The sequence below is a fragment of the Balaenoptera acutorostrata genome, chromosome 9, assembly GCF_949987535.1.
Source record: "Balaenoptera acutorostrata chromosome 9, mBalAcu1.1, whole genome shotgun sequence".
NCBI lineage: Eukaryota > Metazoa > Chordata > Mammalia > Artiodactyla > Balaenopteridae > Balaenoptera > Balaenoptera acutorostrata.
This window is the reverse complement of record NC_080072.1, coordinates 458,387-480,794: the sequence shown is the minus strand read 5'-3', so window position 1 is coordinate 480,794 and position 22,408 is coordinate 458,387. Positions and strand designations below refer to the sequence as shown.

The 22,408-nt window shown below is 59.0% G+C and overlaps 2 protein-coding genes and 1 long non-coding RNA gene across 5 annotated transcripts; 1 reads left to right on the top strand and 2 right to left on the bottom strand.

The window, feature by feature from the left end:
• Positions 1-2: 2 nt before the first annotated feature.
• On the bottom strand, positions 3-10,725 carry LOC103007229 (uncharacterized). The gene is given in 8 exon segments (XM_057552386.1): positions 3-256; positions 1,075-1,206; positions 1,209-1,226; positions 1,336-1,585; positions 2,003-2,119; positions 2,360-3,117; positions 6,897-7,007; positions 10,513-10,725. Coding segments are annotated over 7 exon segments (1,584 nt in total). The 5' UTR covers positions 6,952-7,007; positions 10,513-10,725.
• RNH1 (ribonuclease/angiogenin inhibitor 1) lies at positions 10,309-22,285 on the top strand. 3 transcript variants are annotated; one of them, XM_057553579.1, is made up of 10 exons: positions 10,309-10,441; positions 16,562-16,667; positions 19,547-19,717; positions 19,955-20,125; positions 20,574-20,744; positions 20,825-20,995; positions 21,088-21,258; positions 21,487-21,657; positions 21,823-21,993; positions 22,078-22,285. In XM_057553579.1, exons 2-10 carry the CDS (start codon positions 16,582-16,584, stop codon positions 22,163-22,165), a joined length of 1,371 nt encoding a protein of 456 aa, XP_057409562.1. In that variant the 5' UTR covers positions 10,309-10,441; positions 16,562-16,581; the 3' UTR covers positions 22,166-22,285. The 3 variants fall into 3 exon arrangements, with proteins under 3 accessions (XP_057409562.1, XP_057409560.1, XP_057409561.1); XM_057553577.1 differs by lacking the exon at positions 10,309-10,441 and adding an exon at positions 13,918-14,055; XM_057553578.1 differs by lacking the exon at positions 10,309-10,441 and adding an exon at positions 14,259-14,392.
• On the bottom strand, positions 13,047-13,807 carry LOC103007728 (uncharacterized). Its single transcript, XR_009009322.1, has 2 exons — positions 13,467-13,807; positions 13,047-13,352 (listed from the first exon to the last, which is right to left on the bottom strand). It is a non-coding gene; the product is annotated as an uncharacterized LOC103007728 (long non-coding RNA).
• Positions 22,286-22,408: the final 123 nt, after the last annotated feature.

Below are 22,408 nucleotides of genomic sequence, written 5' to 3'. Positions count from 1 at the left end.
GGTCAGGGCCTTGTGCCGTGTGAGGGGGTCCCGTCCTCAGGGAAGGCCAGCGTGAAGCAGCAGGGCGTGTCGCTGTCTTCCCAGGGCCTCGGGGTCACTGTGCTCACAGTCACCTTGTCCCCTGGAGGCCCCTGAGCGTCCAGCTTCCTTGTGGACGCAGAGGTTGGGGGTTGTGGGGACGTGCGGGGCTTGCTCTTGGGGCACTGCCCTGGCTCCGTCGTGGCTGTGCTGGTCACTGGCCCAGGAGGGGTGCCGGCTGCAGGTGCCACAGGGCAGGAGGGGTGTCGTGGCCCTGGCGGTGCCGTCTTCAGCGGGCTGGGCAGAGCCAGTGGCTGGGACCTCAGTGGGGTTGCAGGGCCATGCCTGTCGTGTGGCCCTGGGCGTGGCCCAGGCAGGTGTTGAAGGGGAGAGGACCCAGCATTCTGGCTCAAAGCCGATGTCTGGGGGCCACTTGCCTATGGCCTCATGGTTCACTGAGAGGCTTGGGAGGGAATTCCATCACTGGCCGCAGCCGATCCTGAGGACTGTTCTGGGCTGGGGACAGGCAGGCCAGACTCGGAGCCTCCGGGGCCCCCAGCGGGAGGCCTGTGGCCGGGGCCCCCTCGTGCTGCTGCTCCTTGGCCTTCAGGTTGGCCGGGCCGGGCGAGGGGCCGGGCTGCTAGTGCTGGGCAGGTGGGCCAGGGAGGGCCAGCCCGTCTTCTCCAGGGAGCGTCTTGACGCTGGGAGGGGTAAGGAGAGGCCTGGGGGCTGGGGCAGGTCGCTCCAGGCCCAGGGGCCTCGTGGGGAACTCTTCAGGGTTTGCTGGAAATGAACAGACCAGGTCAGCTTCTCGACCCGGCCGTTCGGCTCGCGCAGGATGGGCCCGTGGGACCCTGCGTGGCTGCTGCGGCCCAACGCTGAGAACAGCTCTCCAGGCTGCTGACCCCTGGCTGTCCTGACGCCCAGCCCTGGCCTGGTTGGCTGAGTGTTAGGGCAGAAGAGCAGATGGATGGGGCTGAGGAGGAAGGCCTGGGGCTCGCCCCACCGCTCACTGCCCCGGAGGGTGACTCCGGAGGAGACTGCTGCCGAGGGCACCTGGGGGAAGCAGGTCCCGCTTCACCCCGCGTAGCTCAGCCATCGAGGCCTGCAGCTGCCTGAGCACCGCATCGTCCTCCAGGGCCCAGGCCCCGGACAGCGTGTCCTGCAGGAACTCCTGCAGGCCTTCCGGGGCAGCTTCAGGAGGTGCTCTGGGGGTGCAGATGCCATCAGGCCAGCGGGGGCCCCACCAGGAAGACTCAGCCCCCCACCCTGGGGCACCTCCTGTGGGCAGCGGCTGTATTCTGCTGGGCACCACACCTGGGGGTCTGCCGTGCCCGGGAGAGCCGTGGGCAGGGCTACTGCCAAGGGCGCGCTCTGGAGGGCGACCTCTGGGCCCCCGTGCTGGCCGGCCTGCCTCCTCTGCGGCCTGCACTCCACGCTCGGGAGCCTTGCGGACGGTGTACACCATGGCCGTCAGCATGTGCTCGCTCTCCAGGATGTAGGCATCCCAGAGCTTCAGGGTGAGCGAAAAGGGGGTCTGTGGGGACAGCAGGCCCAGGAGGGGCAGCTTGAGCAGGGCACGGTGGTGGTCCCAGCACAGGGTAAGAACCCGCCACCGGCCTCCGGCCTCTGCAGTCCGCCTGGGCTGCATCAGACAAGCTCCTGCAGCTCCTCACCCGGCTGGGCTCGTCCCAGTGGGGTCGTGGCTCCTGGACTCAAAGTCCTGAGGGCCTGGCCAGCACGACCCCTAATCTGGGGGCAACAGAGCCTGTCCCACGCTCGGTGGGAACACCTCAGTGGAGCAGAACGCTGGCTTGCCCACCCCCGGGCTGACCCAGCCTTCTGAAGGGAGCCAAAGCAGAAACGGCTGGGACTTCGAGATGCCCTGCGCCCACCAGGAGGGCTCTGGGCTGCCCCCCGGACGCCCCTCGGGAGGGGCATGGCATGTCTGGGGGGTGGGGCTCAGCCTCCTGGGCAGCCTTACCTGGTGGATGAAGCCCTGCAGGAACCACTGGACGGTGTCAGTCCCCAGGGACATCTGCTCCTCGTCCCGATGGAGGGCACAGGGGCTCAGGGCCTGCGTGCTGGGCCGGAAACCTCCCTATTTTGGGACACCGTGCAGCCGCCCCCAGGACCCAGGTGGCCCGAGCTCACCGCTGATCCGCCCCAGGAGAAGGAGAGTGAAGCCTGCAGGAGGCCAAGCCCCCCTGGTGGCCGTGGGACAGGGCCTCTGTGGGGGGCGGGGGGCGACGCATCTACTCACCAGGTGTCACTGCAGCTGGGGGAGGCTCTGCCTAGAATGTGCTCTTCGTGGGCCTGGAGTCTCAGCCGTTCTGGGAACCCCCGGGATGAAGAAGACCGAGGAGCCCCCAGACCCCCACAAGTCAGAGCCGTGTCCAGCGAGGGTTGAGTACTGCAGGTGCCCCCGGTGGTGACCCCAGCGTGCGGGGCCCTCCTGAGCCCTGGCTGGACACGCTCTTCCCAGGCAGGACAGCCTGTGAGGCCGGGGCCGCCGGGGCAGAGGCCCTGCTCCCGGAGGCCCAGCTCGGCTGGCGCCCTGGGCTGAGGGGTGGGCAGGCATCCGGCCCTGGCACTTGCCCTGGCCACAGCGGGGGGTGGGGGACCCGGTACAGAGGGGCAGGGAGTGCAGCCCACGGGGTGGGTGGCGGGGGTGTGCCTGGCCCTCTCCTAGGCTTGGCAGCCAGGCTGGGGGCACGGGAGGGGGTGTTGCTGCCGCCGGGGCTTCGTCCGGCCGTGGGCTCGGAGGGCGCTGGGGGGTGGCAGGTGTGAGGCAGAAGGACCAGCAGGGAAGGGAGAGCTGCCCGGACGAGGCCGGGACTGAGGGCCGTGGCTCTAGGACCCAGAAGGCAGCACGGGGAGCCAGTGCCCTTCGCTGATGGGGAGATGGACTGGGCCCAGGTCCCCGCCAGCCCACAGCCAGGGGAGCTCTGCAGGGAGACCCCTGGCCCTGAGGCACTCCCAGCTGTCCCCGGCGGTCACCTACCATGCATGGCGTGTTTCTTGTCATCAGCTGGACCAGCGCCCAGAAGGCGTCCTCCTCAGGAACATCAGCAGGATGGCCATGACCTGGTTCATGCCCTGGCAGTAGCCCACCTCTTGCAAGAGCCAGATGTGCATGGAGGACCCACCCGGAGGCCTCTTCTGCCCCCCTCCACACTACCACCTCAGCTCCTGGATGGGCTCCCGCCTGGCCGAGCCCACACTGCCCTGGAGGGGCCACCTGAGATGCCCTCTGGGCCGGAGAGCCCCTGAGCCAGCTCAGGCGCCAGCACCACAGCAGCCCCGTGCCTGAGGCTTTGGGCGCCGTCCTGGGTCCCCTTTCCCAGATGAGGCGAGTGGGGCGATGGGGCCCAGCACGGGCTGGAGGTCCTGCCGTGAGGGCAGGCTTGGGGGGCCTGACCTGGGAGAGCACAAGGCCAGGGGGCTGGCCCAAGACCCTACTGTGGGCAGCCCGTGGGGTCCTCTCAGCTGGTGGTCCTCAAGGGAGTGTTCTGGAAAGAGCCGGTGGAGCAGGAGCTGCCTCCCGGGGGCCCCACAAGAGCTTTGGTCCCTGGGAACCATCCCTGCCAAGTTTCTGATTAATAGTACAGCATTTTCAGGATCAAAACTCAAGTTTCAGGGGTTAAGTCTACATGCAATGAAATATAAATATCCCAGGTATACAGTTTGACAAGTTTTTATTTTCTTTCTTTATTCAGTTTGCACACATGACAGTTCAGTCTCTGGGACGTACAGCCCCGTGGGTTTTCACACACGGGTGGGGCCGCCGCATCCGCGCTGCAGCTTAAGCCCCCACCCCATTAGCCCTGGCAGCCGCTGATGCTTGCCCTCCCGGGGCTGTGCTTGTTCCAAAACGCCCTGTGAGAGGAATCATATGTGGGTCTGGGTTCCTTCACTTAGCAAAACATGTCTAAGGCTCATCCACGCTGCTGAGTGAATCAATAGCTTGTTCCTTTGTGTCCCTGAATCATAGTCCGTTTCATGGAATCCCACGGTTTATCCATTCCCTCGATGAAGATGATCTTGGTTGCTTCTAGTTTTTAACGATCACGAATAGAGCAGTGAATATTGCATGCAGGTTTTATGTGTGTTTAAGTTTTCAGTTCATTTGGGTAAATACCAAGGAGCATCACTGCTGATCACATGGTGAGAGTATATGTAGTTTTTTTTTTTTTGGCTGCATTGGGTCTTCACTGCTGCAGCACGTGGGCCCTAGAGCACGCAGGCTTCAGTTGTTGTGGCTCGGGGGCTCTAGAGCGCAGGCCCAGTAGTTGTGGCGCACGGGCTTAGTTGCTCCGCGGCATGTGGGATCTTCCCGGACCAGGGATGGAACTGGTGTCCCCTGCATTGGCAGGTGGATTCTTAACCACTGCGCCACCAGGAAGTCCCAGTATGTGTAGTTTTGTAAGAAACCGCCCAGCTGTCCCCCACAGTGGCTGCACCATTTGCATCCCCACCAGTGCTGGACGAGAGTTCCTGTTGCTCCACATCCTTGCCAGCACTTTGGTTCTTATTCTGCATGAGTCCTTTATTAGATATATGATTGGCAAATATCTTCTCCCACTCTGTAGCTTTTTCATTCTTTTAACAGTGTCTGTTGCAGAATGAAAGTTTTACATTTAGATATAGTTCTTTCTCTCATAGGTGTCCTCTCTCTCATCTGACCGGCCTCTTTCCCAGTGTCCATGGCCTCACCCCATCCTGGCGTTCTGGTTTTCTAATGCCACAAGTGAGTTGCCCTGCAAACAAGCCAGAGGTTTAAGATGGAACCAGAAGTTGGGACACAGCCATGTTTACTCGTTTGTGTATCCAACAGGCTGTGTTCTCAGACAACAGTGGCTGGGCCTGAAGTCTAAGATATTTACCATCTGGCGCATTACAGGAAACCTCCCTGATTTTGTGCCCAGGCCTGCAGATGGGCAGGGGTGGTGGGACGGCGGGGCCCACCAGGCTTACCCTCACACCCTGGGCTCCTGTCTGCGTGAGGCCTGCAGCCTGGTGGCTGTGGGGCGATGGAAGTTCTGAGGGCCAGCGGCGGCTGACTCGCCCTGGGCCCGGCCTCGGAGGTCAGCAGAGACACAGCCACACTCCGGGCCAAGGCAGGCGTGGGGCCTCCCAGCTTCGGGCCCGTGGAGTACCCCTGGTAGAGGCATCTCGTCGTGAGAGGAGTGTGGGAGGTCCAGGGTGACCACTCGGGCAGCACAGCCCACGCCTGCCTTGATGCTCCCAGCGCCATCTTGGCCAGACCCCTCTTCTCTCCGGGGTCAGGGCTCTGAAGAGCATCTCTTGGTCCAGAGTGAGCTTGATCTGTTGGCTATTCACGTGCACCCCGAACCTGTCACGGCAGAACCTGCTCTCCTGCCCACCCACAAGGTCTCCCCGGCCGGCAGGGTCTTTGCCCCATACCCAGTTACCCAGATTGGAACAGGTTGTTCAGAAAGCAGTGAGGCGTTGGGAGACCCGATACTAGGGCTCCCATTAGGGCTGGATATTAGGGGATTACAGTAAATGCTTCAGGTGTAGCAACAGGGTCAAGGTCATGCATAAGAAAAGAATCCCTGTGTCGTCGTGTCCCGTCCCCCCCACCCCCAAGATCCCGCTCGGCTTTGGGATCTTAGTTCCCCAACCAGAGACCAAACCCTGGTGCTCGGCAGTGAAAGTGCCGAGTCCTAACCACTGGACCGCCAGGGAGTTCCCAAGAATCCCTCTTTTTATTTATTTATTTATTTTTATATTTATTTTTGGTTGTGTTGGGTCCTCGTTTCTGTGCGAGGGCTTTCTCTAGTTGCGGCAAACGGGGGCCACTCTTCATCACGGTGCGCGGGCCACTTCACTGTCGCGGCCTCTCTTGTTGAGGAGCACAGGCTCCAGACGTGCAGGCTCAGTAGTTGTGGCTCACGGGCCTCGTTGCTCCGCGGCATGTGGGATCCTCCCAGACCAGGGCTCGAACCCATGTCCCCTGCATTGGCAGGCAGATTCTCAACCACTGCGCCACCAGGGAAGCCCAAGAATCCCTCTTTTTAATTAATTAATTTATTTATTTTTGGCTGTGTTGGGTCTTCGTTTCTGTGTGAGGGCTTTCTCTAGTTGCGGCGAACGGGTGCCACTCTTCATCGTGGTGCGCGGGCGTCTCACTATCGCGGCCTCTCTTGTTGCGGAGCACAGGCTCCAGACGCCCAGGCTCAGTAGTTGTGGCTCACGGGCCTAGTTGCTCCGCGGCATGTGGGATCTTCCCAGACCAGGGCTTGAACCCGTGTCCCCTGCATTGGCAGGCAGATTCTCAACCACTGCGCCACCAGGGAAGCCCAAGAATCCCTGTTTTTAAAATGCATACTGAGAACCTAGGGACGGGGTGAGGCCAGACATCTTGGGTTCTCTGTAAAACACCTGTGTTGGTCAAGTGTGTGGTGAACGCAGGACACAGGACAGGACAGTGTCGCTAGTGTTGGACCTGGGTGATGGAATTTGGGGGTTCGTCACACTTTTAAAAAATAAATGATGGAAATTGTCTAAAAGAGCAGAAATATATAACTAAAAAACATCAAGATGGGGCGTCATTTCGACCCCGCCGACCCGCATTCGTTCCATCTGGGCTCGGGTCCAGCCTGGTCTCTGCTGCCTGGAGCCCCTCCCCTCCCGCGGGGCCCTCTGGGGCCTGTTGAGCCAGTCCAGACCGGTCCCCACTCTCCCCTCGCGCCCCTCGCCCCCGTGCCCCACACCGCCGCCCTCGCTCCTCACGTGCCCACTCGCGCCCCCTCGAGGCTCAGCCGGCACCGCCAGGCCGGGGGTCGGGCACCCGCCATCCCAGCTTCAGACCCAGGTCCACGGCCTCCCCCCGCGGGGCCCCGGGGACCCACTTGATGCCGTAGCGCTCCCGGAACATGATGTGGTTTCGGAAGGCGCGGTTCCCATCCAGGTCGGATCTGCCTTATGTCCTGGGAGTACAGACGGGCCTGCTGCTTCGGGCTCTGTGGGCGGGGCCAAGGGGCGGGGCAGGCGTCAGGCGGAACCTGGACCCACGGCCACCACCGCCGGACAGAGCGGGCGCTGCGAGGCCAGCGGGAACTGAGCTGTTTCTGCAGAAGCCTCATTGTGCGCGTTTCTGAAGCCAGGGCGGGTCACGAGTGACCCCTGTCAGGATGAAGGTGACCTGACGATTGCCTGTGCTCCTAGCCTGGCAGTCTGCTCCAACAGAAGATAATATCGTCAGTGTGTCATCCAATCATCAAGTTCTTTATAATTTCTTAAATATAAAATGTGCAACACTCAATCAAAAGTAACCAGGCATTATCAGGAAATAAGATGTGATGAAAAAGAACAGGCAATAGAAACAGACCCAACAGAGGTGCAGATAATGGAGCTATTAGACAAGGGCTTTAAACGAAATACACTTGGACTTCCCTGGTGGTGCAGTGGTTAAGAATCCTCCTGACAATGCAGGGGACACGGGTTCGAGCCCTGGTCTGGGAAGATTCCACATGCCGCGGAGCAACTAAGCCCATGCGCCAAAACTACTGAGCCTGCGAGCCACAACTACTGAGGCTGCATGCCACAACTACTGAAGCTTGTGTGCCTAGAGCCTGTGCTCTGCAACAAGAGAAGCCACCTCAATGAAGAGTAGCCCTCGCTCGCCGCAACTAGAGAAAAGCCCGCACACAGCAACAAAGACCCAATGCAGCCAAAAATAAATAAATAAATTTATTAAAAAAAAAAAAAAGAAATACACTTAATGTACTCATGGAGCGAAAGGCAAGATTAACAGATGTGGGGAGGGGGAGACCTGGAAACAAAAACAAACAAATGAAAATTCTAAAAGAAATAAATAGAATAATTAAATTTAAGGACTGAATGGATAGTTTTGACAACAGATCTAAAGATAAAGAGAGAATCGGTGAACCAGAAGGCAGGTCAAAAGAAATTATGTAGACCGAAACAGAGTCAAAGGATATAAAATCTAATAAAAAGAATAAGAGACATGTGGGTACAGTGGAAAGATCAAGCATATTTATTTATTTTCAGCTGCGTTGGGTCTTCGTTGCTGCGCGTGGGCTTTCTGTAGTTGCGCTGAGTGGGGGCTACTCTTCGTTGCGGTGTGCGGGCTTCTCATTGCGGTGGCTTCTCTTGTTGCGGAGCACGGGCTCTAGGTGCACGGGCTTCAGTAGTTGTGACATATGGGCTTGGTAGTTGTGGCTTGCGGGCTCTAGAGCACAGGCTCAGTAGTTGTGGCGCACGGGCTTAGTTGCTCCACTGCTTGTGGGATCTTCCCGGACCAGGGCTTGAACCCGTGTCCTCTGCATTGGCAGGTGGATTCTTAACCACTGTGCCACCAGGGAAATCCCAAGCATATTTTTTAAAAATAAATTTATTTATTTATTTATTTATTTATTTATTTATTTATTTATTTATTTATTTTTGGCTGCACTGGGTCCTCGTTGCTGTAGGCGGGCTTTCTCTAGTTGTGGTGAGTGGAGACTACTCTTCATTGCGGTGCGTGGGCTTCTCATCGTGGTGGCTTCTCTTGTTGTGGAGCACAGGCTCTAGGCGCATGGGCTTCAGTAATTGTGACATATGGGCTCAGTAGTTGTGGCTCGCGGGCTCTAGAGTGCAGGCTTAGTAGTTGTGGTGCACGGGCCTAGTTGCTCCGCAGCATGTGGGATCATCCCGGACCAGGGCTTGAACCCGTGTCCCCTGCATTGGCAGGCGGATTCTTAACCACTGCGCCACCAGGGAAACCCTCAAGCATATTTTTAATTGATTCTAAATGAAGAGCAGAGAGTGAGGCATCCAAAATATCTGAAGAAATAAGAGCTGAGACGTTCCCGAAACTGATGAAAGATATCAAGCTACAGATTCTAGAAGCACAGTGAGCAACAAAAAGGATAAATACAGGGAAAAACACATCCAGGCACAGTATAGTAAACCTGCTGACTGAGAATAAAGAGGAAAGCTTTAAAGTACCCAGGAAGACATGTCATCTTCAAAGGAATGACAATAAGAGTGACAGAAAGTATGGAAATCAGAAGACAATGGAATAACATCCCCAGAATGCTAACAGAAATAAATGCCAACCTACACATCTATACCCAGTGAAAATGTCCCTGAAAAATAAAGAATGCACAGAAAAATTTTCAGAGAAACAAAACCTGGCAGAATCCAGTTTCCTGGTTTCACCAGGAAACCCACATCAAACGAAATACTAGAAGGTGTTCTCCATGGAGAAAAAAAAAAAAAGTGACCCCAGATAGAAGTTTGAAAATGCTAGGATTGAAGAGGGCCCGAGTTTGATCCCTGGTTGGAGAACTAAGATCCCGCAGCCATGTAGGAAAGAAAGAAAGGAACGAAGGAACGAAGGAAGGAAGGAAGGAAGAAAAGGACTCAACCAGGTGAATCAGGTAAGTTCAAAAATAACAAGAATGACATAACTTCCAGTGAATCCCAAAGGGCCCCCCACTGTGGCCAGCACACGTATGGTGGTAACCTGCATCCTCAACTTTGTGGAGTGTCTCAAAATTGACAAGTACGGGTGAGAAAATGAGGGGAAAGGCACTTCCAGACCTTCCTTCCCCTCCTCAGGAGTTTTACTCAGCTTTCAATTTTATGTCCTTTGGCTGGGCACCACTTGTTTCATTCAGTCTGTGGACACCTGGCCACACCCCTCACCAGCTCCAGTCCCCGCAGGTAACCCTCTCAGGCCTGGCCTTCCCCTCCCGAGTTTCCCTCCATCAGGGATTTCTGTTTGTTCTACTCAATGTTGAATCCTCACCACCTAGAACACAGCCAGGCACACAGGAGTTAATAAATATTTACGAAGAAATGCATTTAGGTGAGGCACGAATTGTTAACATTCATTGACAATATTTGATGAATGAAACATCACCCATAGATTACAAACGTTGCCTTAATTAACAAAGTTGCCACTTTGTTCCGAAACCAACTGTCTGTCTGTGTCTGACTCTCCAGCTCTAGTTGTCGGTGCTCGCAGAATCCCGACACCCAGACTTTGCTCCAAGTCAGAGAACCGACCCGCTGCCCGCCACGTTAATGTCACGGCCCGGGTCCTGCGAGGCCTCATCCTCACCGGGTCCGACTTTCGAAGCCCACCTAAGGCACGCGCGGGTCCGCCCATCAGTTCCAGCCGGGCTGGAAGCGGTGAGGGCGCCTTGGGTACCACCGCCGGCTCCGCCCCACCCGCAGGCCCCGCCCCCTCCGCCAGCAGGCCCACCCTAAACCCCGCCCCTGTTCGCCCGCCCACAGGCCCCACCCCTAGAGGCCCCGCCCACCGCCTGTAGCCGCGCCGCAGCGAGGCCCCGCCCCACCGCTGGTCCTGACACCGCCCCCCGGTCGGAAGTAGGCCGTCTCCCTCCCGGTCAACAGGCCAGGGACAGTTCGTTGTCGTGTCTAGGTCAGTCACTCCCTAGGTCCGTCAGTGGGTGGGCCAAACAGACGGCCGACCGGTCCAGCGTCAGTCCTTACCGGCGCCGGTCTTGGTCGGGCCGCGCGTGGACGCACGCCGGACGCCACTGAGGCCACGCAGCCCGGGGATACGCGCGCTCGCCAGCGTGGGGCGAGGGGTCCTCTGGGCCGGGGTCACCCCCGCTCCGCGGACCTGGGGGGCGGGTCCTGTCGGGGGCGGGTTCGGTGAGGCGGGGCCGCGCGGGCCGAGGCCGCGGCACCGCCCAGGGAACGTCGGCGCGCTCCGATGACGTCAGGACGCCCGGGTTCGCCTCTGCGCGTGCGCGCCGCCGCCGGCCGTCCTCCCGGGGCACGCTGGGACCTCCGGCGCGGGGCGCTGGGTCTGCGCCTGCGTGATCTGCGTCTTGGTGGTCCGCCCTTTGGCGCCCAGTAATCTACACCAGCAAGGGCTGGCTCGGCCAGACTTTCCTTCTCAAATTGAGTAACCCCCGACCTTATTCCCCCAAAGAACCGATCCCCAGGAAGGACAGACAGCCCTGGCAGAGAGCACTCGCCCGGGTGGCGCCCTCAGGGTGTTGGGCCTTGGGATGGCCATGTGTCCGCCCTGCAGTTCTGTCCCGTTAGGTCACCCGAGTGCCCCGGGGGAGCTGGGTGGGCAGCTCCTGTAGGAAAGAGAAAGACATAAGTGGGACAGCACCTCGGGGGCCGCGAGGTTGGGTTGTCACAAGGTCTGGCTGAGACAGTCTAAATGTCAGCTTGTGGAGGTTGGTTGAGTAGATTGAATACACTCGAACAGAGACACACAGTGTGCCCACTAAAAGTTAGCTTCCATACGTATCTATTCACGTACGTGTATATTCGTCTATACATTGTATACATATCTATTCTTAGGTGAGAAATATAGCAGCTCCCTAATGCATTAGTTTCTTACTGCTACTGTAGTGAGTTGCTACAGACTAGATATTTTACAATTCTGGAGGTCAGAAGTCAGAAATGGGCCTTAGGGGGTTAAAAATCAAGGTATCCACAGAATGGTTCCTTCCAGAGGCTCCAGGGGAGAATCTAGTTCTTGGCCTTTTCTAGCTTCTAGAGGCTGCCTGTCTCCATCTTCAAAGCGCAGCCACTCCAACCTCTGCTTCCATTGTCACTTTTCCTCTCTGATTTTGACCCTTTTGCCTCTCTTTTACGGACCCTCAGGATTACATTGGGCCTATCCAATTAATCAAGGACAGTACCCCCATCTCAAGATTCTTAACTTTGTCATATCTGCAGAGACCCCTTTGCCATCTATGGTAACTATTGACAGGTTTGGGGATTAGGATGTGATCATCTTCGGGGGCCATTATTCTGCCTACTATTGCTTATATCTCATTTTTATTTTTAAAACTGTATTGTGTGTACAGGAGGAGTAGGAGCAGATACACAGATGTCAGATCATTTGTCTCTGGAAGATGGGCATTCTTGCGCCTTTCATTTTTTTTAATCTCTTCTGGTTTTTCTACAAAAAGCACATACTGCTCCTGTGATAAAAATCATGTTAAAGTTGGTTGGCATGCCAGTGCACCCAGAGGCCTCTTTCTGCCCCCTCCCGTCTCCCTGCTCCATCCTCACCCACCCCAGCCTGCAGGAGCTTCTGCCAGAAACCCAGCACCACGCTCATTTTCCTGCATCTGGGTGGGAGAGAGCTGCTCACTGTCTTCACTTGACAACTTGTCAACTTGCACTTGCTGTGGGGGAGCTCATGGCGTGGGGCGGGGGTGGGTGTCTGTGCCTTGGGGGCCCAAACCTGCGAAGCCACTAGGCTCTCCAGGACCCCTGGCCCCACATTGGTGGCCCTGACCCCCTTACAAACTACACAAGCAAGGACTGGCCCCCACCGGATATTCTCCCCAAGTTGAGTAACCCTTCCTTTATTCCCACAACAAACCAACCCCCAGGCAATTGGTCAGCTCCCTGAGGCTCCTTTGTTAAATTTAGAGATCTTGGTTGGTTTCAATAACTGACCATCTGGGCCACATGTGCTTTTCTCTTCTCCTGCTGTAAATTCCCGCTCTGATATTTTAAATTTACCAATAGTGAGCCTGTGAAACCCTAGGCCGCCAACCTTGACCCCAGTAAAAGCAGAACCCTAGCCGCCTGCCCCCAACCCCCTGCCCCATCCCCACCTCGCTCTGTGGCCCCAGGTATGCCATGTGCATTCCAACACATGTGAGTAATAGACCTTTTTTTTTTCCCCCAAAGTTTCCTAATGGTCTTTGTTGAAGGCCGCCTTGCAATCACAAGGGCAAGTCCAGCCACGACACTGGTTATGGCTAGGCCAAGAGGGGTGCAAAACAGGTGTGTTATGAAGCCTTTAACCATCTCCCTACTGGTGGACATTTAGATTGTTTCCAGGTTTGGACAGTTGCAAAATGCTGCAAAAAGACATTTTGAACATGTCTCCTAAGCTCATGCATGAATATTCCTCTTGATCGATACACAGAAATGCAGGGGTGTGTAGTGTTTTACATAAGCCAAATGCCACGCTTGTTACCCGAAAAACGTTTTGCCTTGTGGTGCGTGTTGAGTCAAAAGACACAGCCAAGCCAAAGATCCGGAGAAGGAAGGATTTATTACCTGCTGCAAGTAAGGGGAACACTGGGGATCTTCTCCAAAGCAGTGTCTCCCCGCAGAGTCCAGGGTTTATTTGATTGAAGTCAGGAAGGTCAGAAAAGGTCATCTTCACCCCTTAGATTCCGGTAGGTCTGGTGGTTGCGGCTTCAGGCTAATCGTCACCATTGAAACAGAACCGGGAGTCTTTACAACTGGTACATATTTTTGCTGTTGTTACTTCTCTTGTCTGATTACAGTCGTTTGTTTCTGCGTTCTTTTGTTCCCTTAAGACCATCAATTACTGAGACCTGTTCAAGGGCAAGCATTGTGGCCCACCTTAGATCACAAAACGGCTTAGGCCAAAAAATGGCTTCTCTTCTGTTAAGAAAACCATGCCTGGTTCTCTCTCCCAGGAAACCTACCGTATCTGCTTACACACTGACGCATTTCATCACAGCCAGGACAGATAATTTCCATCTTTTCCTGTGTGGCAGCAAAAAGAAGTGTCTCAGATATTCGATTTCTGTGCTTTGGCAAACTCCCACGTCCTGCCTGCTGGTGGGAGAGCGCAGAGGAAGTCCCGACGGCCTCTGTCTCCTTGGGGGTGGTCGGGGCTCCCTGCGCCTGCGCCGCATCTCCGCCTGGCGCCCCCTCCCCGCGAGGTGGCCTGCCCCCGTTCTGGGTGACAAAGTGGAAAATCAGACAGGGACGTCAAGTTTTACCCCGGAGTTCAGCGGAAAGCGGCGAAGGTTTAACTGGGGGCGCAGGCTCGGCGCGCGTCTCAGAAAAAGACCCGGGGCCAAGCCGGGGAGGGATGGAGGGATGGCGGGCGGGCCCCTCCCGGGGTCTAATGTCCTCCCGCCGGGGTTTGGTGGGTGAGGGCGAGCTGGCGCAGGACCCTGGGCCCGCCCGGCCCCCACTCTCCAAGGCCCCGCCCCAGGACGTGACCCCACCCCCTGCCCGGGCGGAAGACGCAGCTCGGTCCTCTGGTCAGCGGTGGAGGCCCCGGAGGTGAGGTCCGGGGTCCGGGGCAGAGCGGGAGCGGGAGCGGGCCGGGGAGGGGGGCGCGGCGACCCCGCGGCGTTTTTGGGGTCCCCCAGCCGGTGACCGCGTGGCGGACGGTTCCTGGGCCCGAGAAAGCACGGGGGCCGGGGGCGCGGGGAGCCCTCTCCGCGCGGCATCTGAGCGGCCCGTCTCTCCCTGGAGAGGCCCCGGCCCGACCCCGCGCTGACCTCCGACCCCCGACCCTCGGACACATGCGGATCCTCGGGCGGGCGTGGGGGGCGGCGGCGGCCCCGCGCGGACTCCGGCGCGCCCCTGCTCCCTTCCGCCTCCGCGCCTCGCAGAGGTAACCAAGCTGCGCCGGGGGCGGGGGGCGGGCCGCGGGCGCCGCTCCAGGGAAGGCCCGGGCCGGACCCTGAGGCGGAGAAGACGCACCTCCTGTCTTCCGGCACGGTCTTGCGCAGCGGCCTGTCCCCGCACTTGGAAGCATTAATTAGGGGCCGTTGTTGAGATACTGGACCCGCGACTTGGGGCCTGGGGAGCAGCCCAGCTGGTGGGGGTCCTGATTGCCAGGGAGGCCGTGGGCCGGACACGTGCTTGTTCCTGTCCAGATCAGGCACCCTGACTGGGGGCTTGTGAGGAAGGCTGTACACGCGGCGTCTTTGCGGGATGTTAACACTTTTTCATGGGTTCTCAAAGGGATCCGTGTTCTCTGGAGGCTAAGACGCCCACAGGCCAACCAAAGGGATACTCTGGGTCTAGTCAAGTCTGGGGGCTTGGGGGGCGCAGCTGCCGGGTATCAGTTTCCTACTCTGGAGAGGCGAGTCCCCTAATGTCACACTGGATTCAGGGAGGGAGCAGCCGGGGGAGCAGTGCTGGGGCTAGAGCTCCTCAGTGGCCCCTCCCATCCTGAACCCCGAGCCCCTCCTCTTCATCCCTCTCCCGCGATGACTGAGGATTCTGAGTCAGGGTTTGGGTGGCCACACCCTGGGCTGGGGGTGGGTGGCAGGTCTGGTTTTGCTCACGGGCTCTGGCCAGTGGGCTGGGCGGCCTCTTCCTGGTATGGTCCCTCCCTGTGATGGTACGTGAAGTGGCCAGTTACCCATGCCCTCGCCTCAGTTTCTTAGCAGGCCCCCCTGCTGGGACGTGCACACGTGAATCTGAATCTTACCTGATCATTGGCACCAGGGGCCTCCCAGGAAGAACGTAACTAGAGCCTTTGCCTGGGCTGGCCCTCCTCCCTGCTGTGGGCTCGAACCAGCCGGGGCCGGCAGGGGGCATGCCCTCTTCAGCAAGGCCGGGGCTGTGCCAGGCACGGACACAACACGAGTGAAGCATTGTTCTCAGGAATCTGGGGGTTTCGGGGAACCGGGAACCTCACATGGGTCTGAGTCATCCTGCCTCGAGACCTGGAAAGGCGTGGCTTCCAGGCGCGGGTGTTTACTGAACTTCCTGTGGCTCTTGACTGAAAGCCCGCTCCCTGCCCCCCTCCCGGGCACCCCCCAGCTCATGGCTGCCGCTGGGTTCCTCTCCTGCTGGCTCCCCCTTCAGGGCCACAGTCGGCACCCGCCCCGGGCTCTGGTTCCTCATTTGTTCAGGCTCTGTGTGTGGCCCTGGTGAGGTTTCAGGGCCTGTGACCTCCCACCCCAGACCTGCTGGCCAGAGGCCTCCCTCTTTTCTCAGCCTGCTTGGTGAGCTGGCTTCTCTGTGGGTTGGTCCCTGGGCTGAGCCAGGGTCCGGGCAGAGGCCGTGCCCTCTCCGGAGTCCCAGCTCCCAGAAGGGGCTCCTGGAAGCAGGCACCCCGGGTGGCCACCCATGAATGCACCATCCAGAGCGTAGGTCACTGGACCTGGGGTCCCCACCCCACCTGCTCTGTCCTGGCCAGGGCACTTGTGGCTGGCGCCCCTCAGGAACGGTCAGCTGACCACCTGACGGCCGCTTCAGGGCAGTGAGGCCTCAGGTGCTGGCATCCTGGGCGGGTCTGGCTTTGTGGATGCCGGCCAGGTGGGGCTGTGCGCTGCCTTCCTGTTCTCGGAGGGGAGAAGGAGGCTGAGTCGGCAGGGGCAGTTACTGCAGCACGTCACAGATTGGGGCCCCTGCGCTCCCCTGGCTGGGGTCTGCACACCGTCCGGGCCCACAGGCCACCTCCTCCCCACCTGTCCTTGCTGGCAAGGCAGAGGCAGGGCTTTGGGCGGTGAGCGCTGCTCTCCCCTTCCTCGGCCGGGAGGTGTCTGGGGGGCTGGGGGACGAGAGCAGCCTCTGTCCCCGCGGCCATGTCCCCCAGCTCTGCGGTCCGTGACGGTCTTTGCCCGGGAGCCCTCTCCCATTTCTGCTCCTGGAGGCTGAGGTGGATAAAGGTGTTGAAGAAGGGAAACGAAGCAGGCGGGGAGGCTGTGGCTTCTCCTGGAATGTCCCCTGGGGTCCTGTTTGGACGTCTTCCGTCCACTGGATCTCTGGCCTGCCAGACCTTGAGAGTTTGGCTGAAACCCTCTCCTTCTCCCCTGCCTGTGTCTAGGCAACACCTCGCCTCCCACCATGAAGCTCGACATCCAGTGTGAGCAGCTGAGTGATGCCCGGTGGACGGAGCTCCTGCCTCTGATCCAGCAGTACGAGGTGGTCAGGTAGGACCGGCCGTGCCTGCGTGCCCGGGGCCACCGCCCTGCAGGGGGTGAGGGGTGCTCCCAGCTCGCTTCACTTACAGAAGCGTGATGTAAATTTTGTATGATTTTCACGTGGCATAAAATGTGACTCTTTGTATTTTTTTCCAACCATTCGAATGTAAACCCATTCTGGCCCAGGCCTGGTGGGCAGAGCAACCTGGCCCGGGGTCTCGTCCGCTCGTCCCCTTCCCCTGGGCATGCAGTCGCCGCAGCCGGCTCGTGTGGGCACTGCCTGTCCTGTGCCCCTGCCGGGCTGCGGGCTGGGAATCCAAGTCCAGGCTGACTCCTGCTGTCGAGGCCCTCAAACCCGCAGGTTCCTCAGGGCTCACGAGCAAGAGATGAGTGCCTGCCTGCTTATCTTTTTTTTTTTTGTATTTAAAAATATTTTATTTTATTTTTTTTAATTTTTATTTTTTATAAATTTATTTTATTTATTTATTTTTGGCTGCGTTGGGTCTTTGTTGTGGCACGCGGGCTTTTCGTTGCGGTGTCTTCTCTTGTTGCAGAGCACGGGCTCTAGGCGCGCGGGCTTCAGTAGTTGTGGCTCGTGGGCTATAGAGCGCAAGCTCAGTAGTTGTGGCGTGCGGGCTTAGTTGCTCCGCGGCATGTGGGATCTTCCCGGACTAGGGCTCAAACCTGTGTCCCCTGCATTGGCAGTCGGATTCTTAACCACTGCACCACCAGGGAAGTCCCCAAAATATTTTATTTTTGAATAGGTAAGACATATGGCACAAAATTCAAAAAGACACAAGAGGGAACACAGTGAAAAGCCTCTCAGTCCTGTGCCCGTCCACTCTGTTGCCCTCCGCACCAACTACCCTTGTTTCTAAGAATTTAGCCCACAGGTGTAATTCCGTAGATATAATGTGAAATAACATATGCACAAGAATGTTCATTACAGCATTATTTTTAATAGCAAAAGATAGGAAACAGTGAAAATGTCCATTAATAGGGGACTGATTAAATAAGTTATGATTTATCCGTTCAATGGAGAAGTATACAGTTATAAAATAGAATGAGACAGCCCTTTATGTGCAAGTATGTATTAAGTAAAAAAAGTGCAGAACAGCATGCACAGGATGCCATTTGTGTTTCTAATACAAGGAAGTATGTGTATATGCATGAGCTATCTTGGGAAGGGCGAACAGGAAGGTGAGGGGTGGGAGGAGGGGCAGTGGGAACGGCATTTAAGAAAGTGCGGTGCCCGAAAGGTGTACTGAGGAGCGGTGAGTCCTCTGAAACATGGCGTGTGAGGTGGAGTGGCAAGGACGAGGTTAGCAGATATCCAATTCTTTTCCCCCCGTTTTAGACAAATAGCAATAGCAGTGTAGGCTTCACTTAGTTGTATAACCTTCCTTTTTCCCTTAATCTATTTCGGAAATCTTACCCAGGCATTTAGAGCCACTTTTTTTTTCTTATTAGGGCTCCATAGCAATTAATTGCTTCTAACCTTTTGCTGTTACAAACAGTGCTATAATAACCTCTTACATGTGTCATTTTACTTTTTTTTTTTAACATCTTCATTGGAGTATAATTGCTTTACAATGGTGTGTTAGTTTCTGCTTTATAACAAAGTGAATCAGTTATACATATACGAATGTCCCCATATCTCTTCCCTCTTGCGTCTCCCTCACTCCCACCCTCCTTATCCCACCCCTCTAGGTGGTCACAAAGCACCGAGCTGATCTCCCTGTGCTGTGCAGCTGCTTCCCACTAGCTATCTATTTTACGTTTGGTAGTGTATATATGTCCATGCCACTCTCTTACTTTGTCCCAGCTTACCCTTCCCCCGCCCCGTATCCTCAAGTCCCTGCTTATCTTTCTTCTTTTGAACTTATTTGAAATAGTTTTATGGAAGGTTTACGGAAGAGTCACAAAGACGGTGCAGGGTCCCCTGTGCCCTGTCGCCTGGGGCGCTGGTCAAAGCGAAGAGCCCGACATGGCCACCTTGACTCACGTCACCGGCTTTTCCGTGCGTGTCCTCTCCTGTTCCCGGGTCGTGCAGGACCCCTCACGGCATCATCGCCTCGTCTCCACGGCCCCTCCTGTCTGTGATGGTCCCTCTGTCCCTCCTTGTCCTTGGCTGCCTGACTCTGGCGTCTGCTCACTCGGGCTCAGGTGAAAGTGCCTCTGACGTCGTCTCAGGGTTGAGTCACATGTTTTGGCCAGACAACACAGAAATGACATTGTGTCCTGCCTGGCGTATCGTATCGTGGGAGGTGTTGTCACAGCGGTGCCACGTGGTCACCCCTAATGGTCACCGTGACCACCTGATGCAGGGTGCCTGCCACCTCTCGGGGTGACACCCCTTCAGACTCTGCTCATGTCCTGTTTCTGCTCGGACTTTTGCCTGTTGATCTTCGCAGCTGTTGGTGGGTTTTGCCTGAAGTGTTCCTGGGACTCTGCCTCACTGGGGTTTTTAATTTTTTCATTCCTTCCACACTTATCACTTGTCATTCTCTGAGGAAGAGCTGGCTTTCCTTCCACCTGTATTGACTCAATGGTTCACTTAATCGGTGGACGTGATCCTGGGTCAGGGTCTGGCACGTTCCACGCTGGCCTCTCCAAGCCTCTTCAGCCGGGCTCTGCCCTCGAGCTGCCACCTCCAGGTTTGGTTTCTCTCCTGGGGGTGGACGGGCACTTGTGCCCGCTGACCGTGTCCCGGGGAAGATGCGGAGATACGCGTCCGTATAGGTGCCAGTATCTTAACAGTTTTCACAAGACGATCCACGCGTTTTCTTTCATTTTAAGATGCGTTGGTTGTGACCCACCTCGTCGAGTTCTTGGCCCAAGAACGGGTCACAACCTGCTGTGTGAAGTGACTGAGTGTCCGTCTGCAGGCTGGACGACTGTGGCCTCACGGAGGTGCGGTGCAAGGACATCGGGTCCGCGCTCCGGGCCAACCCCTCCCTGACAGAGCTTAGCCTCCGCACCAATGAGCTGGGCGACGGCGGCGTGCACCTGGTGCTCCAGGGCCTGCAGAGCCCCACCTGCAAGATCCAGAAGCTCAGGTGAGCCCTGCCGGTCACTCCTGGGCTCTGGGCCCTGAGGCACACCTGAGCCCTCTCGCGGCCCCCGCCCCGCGTCCCCTCCTGCAAGGCCGGCTGCCTGGCCTCCCCATGGGTGCGTGTGTGGTGGCGGCGGTTCTGTGTCCGCCTTGCTTGGGCTTCGGCAGACGGAGGGGTGGCTCGTCTTGCATGGGAGCTGCAGTCGGCTCGTGGGGCCCGCTGACGGCCACGTGTCTCCAGCCTCCAGAACTGCTGCCTGACAGAGGCCGGCTGCGGGGTCCTGCCCGGCGTGCTGCACTCCCTGCCCACCCTGCAGGAGCTGCACCTCAGCGACAACCCGCTGGGCGACGCCGGCCTGCAGCTGCTCTGCGAGGGGCTCCTGGACCCGCAGTGCCACCTGGAGAAGCTGCAGTGAGTGTGCACCCCACCCGGGGCCCCGAGGTGCCCGCGCCCACCCGTCCCCTGGGTTTCGGCTGTCTGCCCTGGGCAAGCCCCCTCCCCAGCTCATCGGCTACAGGGAGCTTCGAGGAGGGGCTCTTTGCTGAGGCTGGGGCTGTGGCCTCTGAAAGCAGCTGGCAGCTGGCCTGTGACCCCGAGTGAGCACACAGATGGGGTCAGCCACAGAGGGAGGAAGCCGAGCCCGAAAGCCCCAGCTCGGGCCGGGTGTCTTTCTCCTGGGTCTCTGGGCACCCGCCACCCGGGGAGATGGCCCCTCGGCCACTGCCGTGCTGTCACCGCCTGGCAGCCCTCCGGTCTCTGCAGGCCTCACGGCCGGGGTGGGAAAGGAGACCCAGACGGGTGCCCCCTGGGCCAGGCCATGTTCCTGCGGCGGAGGGGCTGACTGCCCGCCCGCCCCCAGGCTGGAGTACTGCAACCTGACGGCCGCGGCCTGCGAGCCCCTGGCCGCGGTGCTCAGGGCCACACAGTACCTGAAGGAGCTCATGGTGAGCAACAACGACATGGGTGAGGCCGGCATCCGGGCGCTGTGCCGGGGCCTGGCGGACTCCGCCTGCCAGCTGGAGACACTCAAGTAAGCTCCGGGCTGGGGCTGGGGGGCAGGGCGGGGGCTGGGGGGGGCGCCCCAGCTCGCAGCGCCTCTCGTGCCCCCAGGCTGGAGAACTGCGGCCTCACGCCGGCCAACTGTAAGGACCTGTGTGGGATCGTGGCCTCCCAGGCCTCGCTGCACGAGCTGGACCTGGGCAGCAACCCGCTGGGCGACGCAGGCATCGCGGAGCTGTGCCCTGGGCTGCTGAGCCCCAGCTCCCAGCTCAAGACCCTGTGGTGAGTCGGCCTCCGGCCGGGCAGACAAAAACCTGGGGGCGGCAGGACGCGTTGGGAGCCTCTCTGTGCTGACGGGGGGCTCACCTCCGCAGGCTCTGGGAGTGTGACATCACCGCCCGTGGCTGCAGAGACCTCTGCCGCGTCCTCCAGGCCAAGGAGACCCTGAAGGAGCTGAGTCTGGCGGGCAACAATCTGGGTGACGAGAGCGCCCGGCTGCTGTGCGAGAGCCTGCAGCAGCCGGGCTGCCAGCTGGAGTCGCTGTGGTGAGGGGGCCGCGCAGAGGACCCTGGGTGGCCCGGCGGGGGGGACGGCGCCGGGGGCTGGCGAGGTGCGGGTGCCCTCGGGGGGGGGTGGGGGAGGGGGTGCCGAGGTGGAGCCACTCAAGACGGGCAGAGACTCGGCGGGGGCTGGCGCTCAGATCCCCAGGGGCCTCCCGGGGCACCCCAGAGGCGTGGGCCGCGGTGGCCCCAGTTCCCGTCTGCCGCCCGCAGGGTGAAGTCCTGCAGCCTCACGGCCGCCTGCTGCCACCACTTCGGCTCGATGCTCACCCAGAACAAGCATCTCCTGGAGCTGCAGCTGAGCAGCAACCAGCTGGGCGACTCGGGCGTCCAGGCACTGTGCCAGGCCCTGGGCCAGCCCGGCACCGCGCTGAGCGTGCTCTGGTGAGCCTGCTGGGGGGCGCCCCGTCCGCCGGGGCCGAGGGCGGGCACAGCTGAGACTCGGACCCGCCCCCTCGCGCTCCGTGATCTGGCGGCGGCCTGGGCCCTGGTCGCACAGCCACCTGGGGGCGCAGCCTCCGCCTGACCTCGGCCTTGCCCCCCGCCCAGGCTGGGGGACTGTGACATCACGGACGGCGCCTGCGGAGGCCTGGCCTCGCTCCTGCTGACCAATCGCAGCCTGCGCGAGCTGGACCTCAGCAACAACGGCCTGGGTGACCCCGGCATCCTGCAGCTGCTGGGCAGCCTGGAGCAGTCTGGCTGCACCCTGGAGCAGCTGGTGTGAGTGGCCCTGGGGTGCGGGGGACAGGCGAGGCACATGGGGTGGGGGGCGTGGCCGCTACCTCACCCCCTTCCTCCCTGCAGCCTGTACGACATCTACTGGACGGAGGCGGTGGAGGAGCGCCTGCGGGCCCTGGAGGGGAGCAAGCCCGGCCTGCAGATCGTCTCCTGACGCCCCTCCCCGGACGGCCCTCCTCCCCCGAGGAGTCCTGGCTTTAACCGAGAGAAGAGCTTAAATCAGCTCATTTTTGGGAGAGCATTTTAGGCACTTTATTAAAACGCTTTTCTGGCAGGAGGGTCTTTGTCTGTCCTCGTGGTCCCCACGAGGCTCTGGTGTCGAGGGGGGGATGTTTTCACGAGCACCCGGCTGCCCAGCGAGCACCACGGACGTAGCCGCTTCGGGCAAGTCAGGGGT

Bases quoted from the DNA above. Each gene is read 5' to 3' on its own strand.
- RNH1 (XM_057553579.1), top strand. From the start codon at position 16,582: ATGAAGCTCGACATCCAGTGTGAGCAGCTGAGTGATGCCCGGTGGACG. The intron at 19,718-19,954 runs GTGAGCCCTGCC...ACGTGTCTCCAG, and splicing joins TGCAAGATCCAGAAGCTCAG to CCTCCAGAACTGCTGCCTGA. The intron at 20,126-20,573 runs GTGAGTGTGCAC...GCCCGCCCCCAG, and splicing joins TGCCACCTGGAGAAGCTGCA to GCTGGAGTACTGCAACCTGA.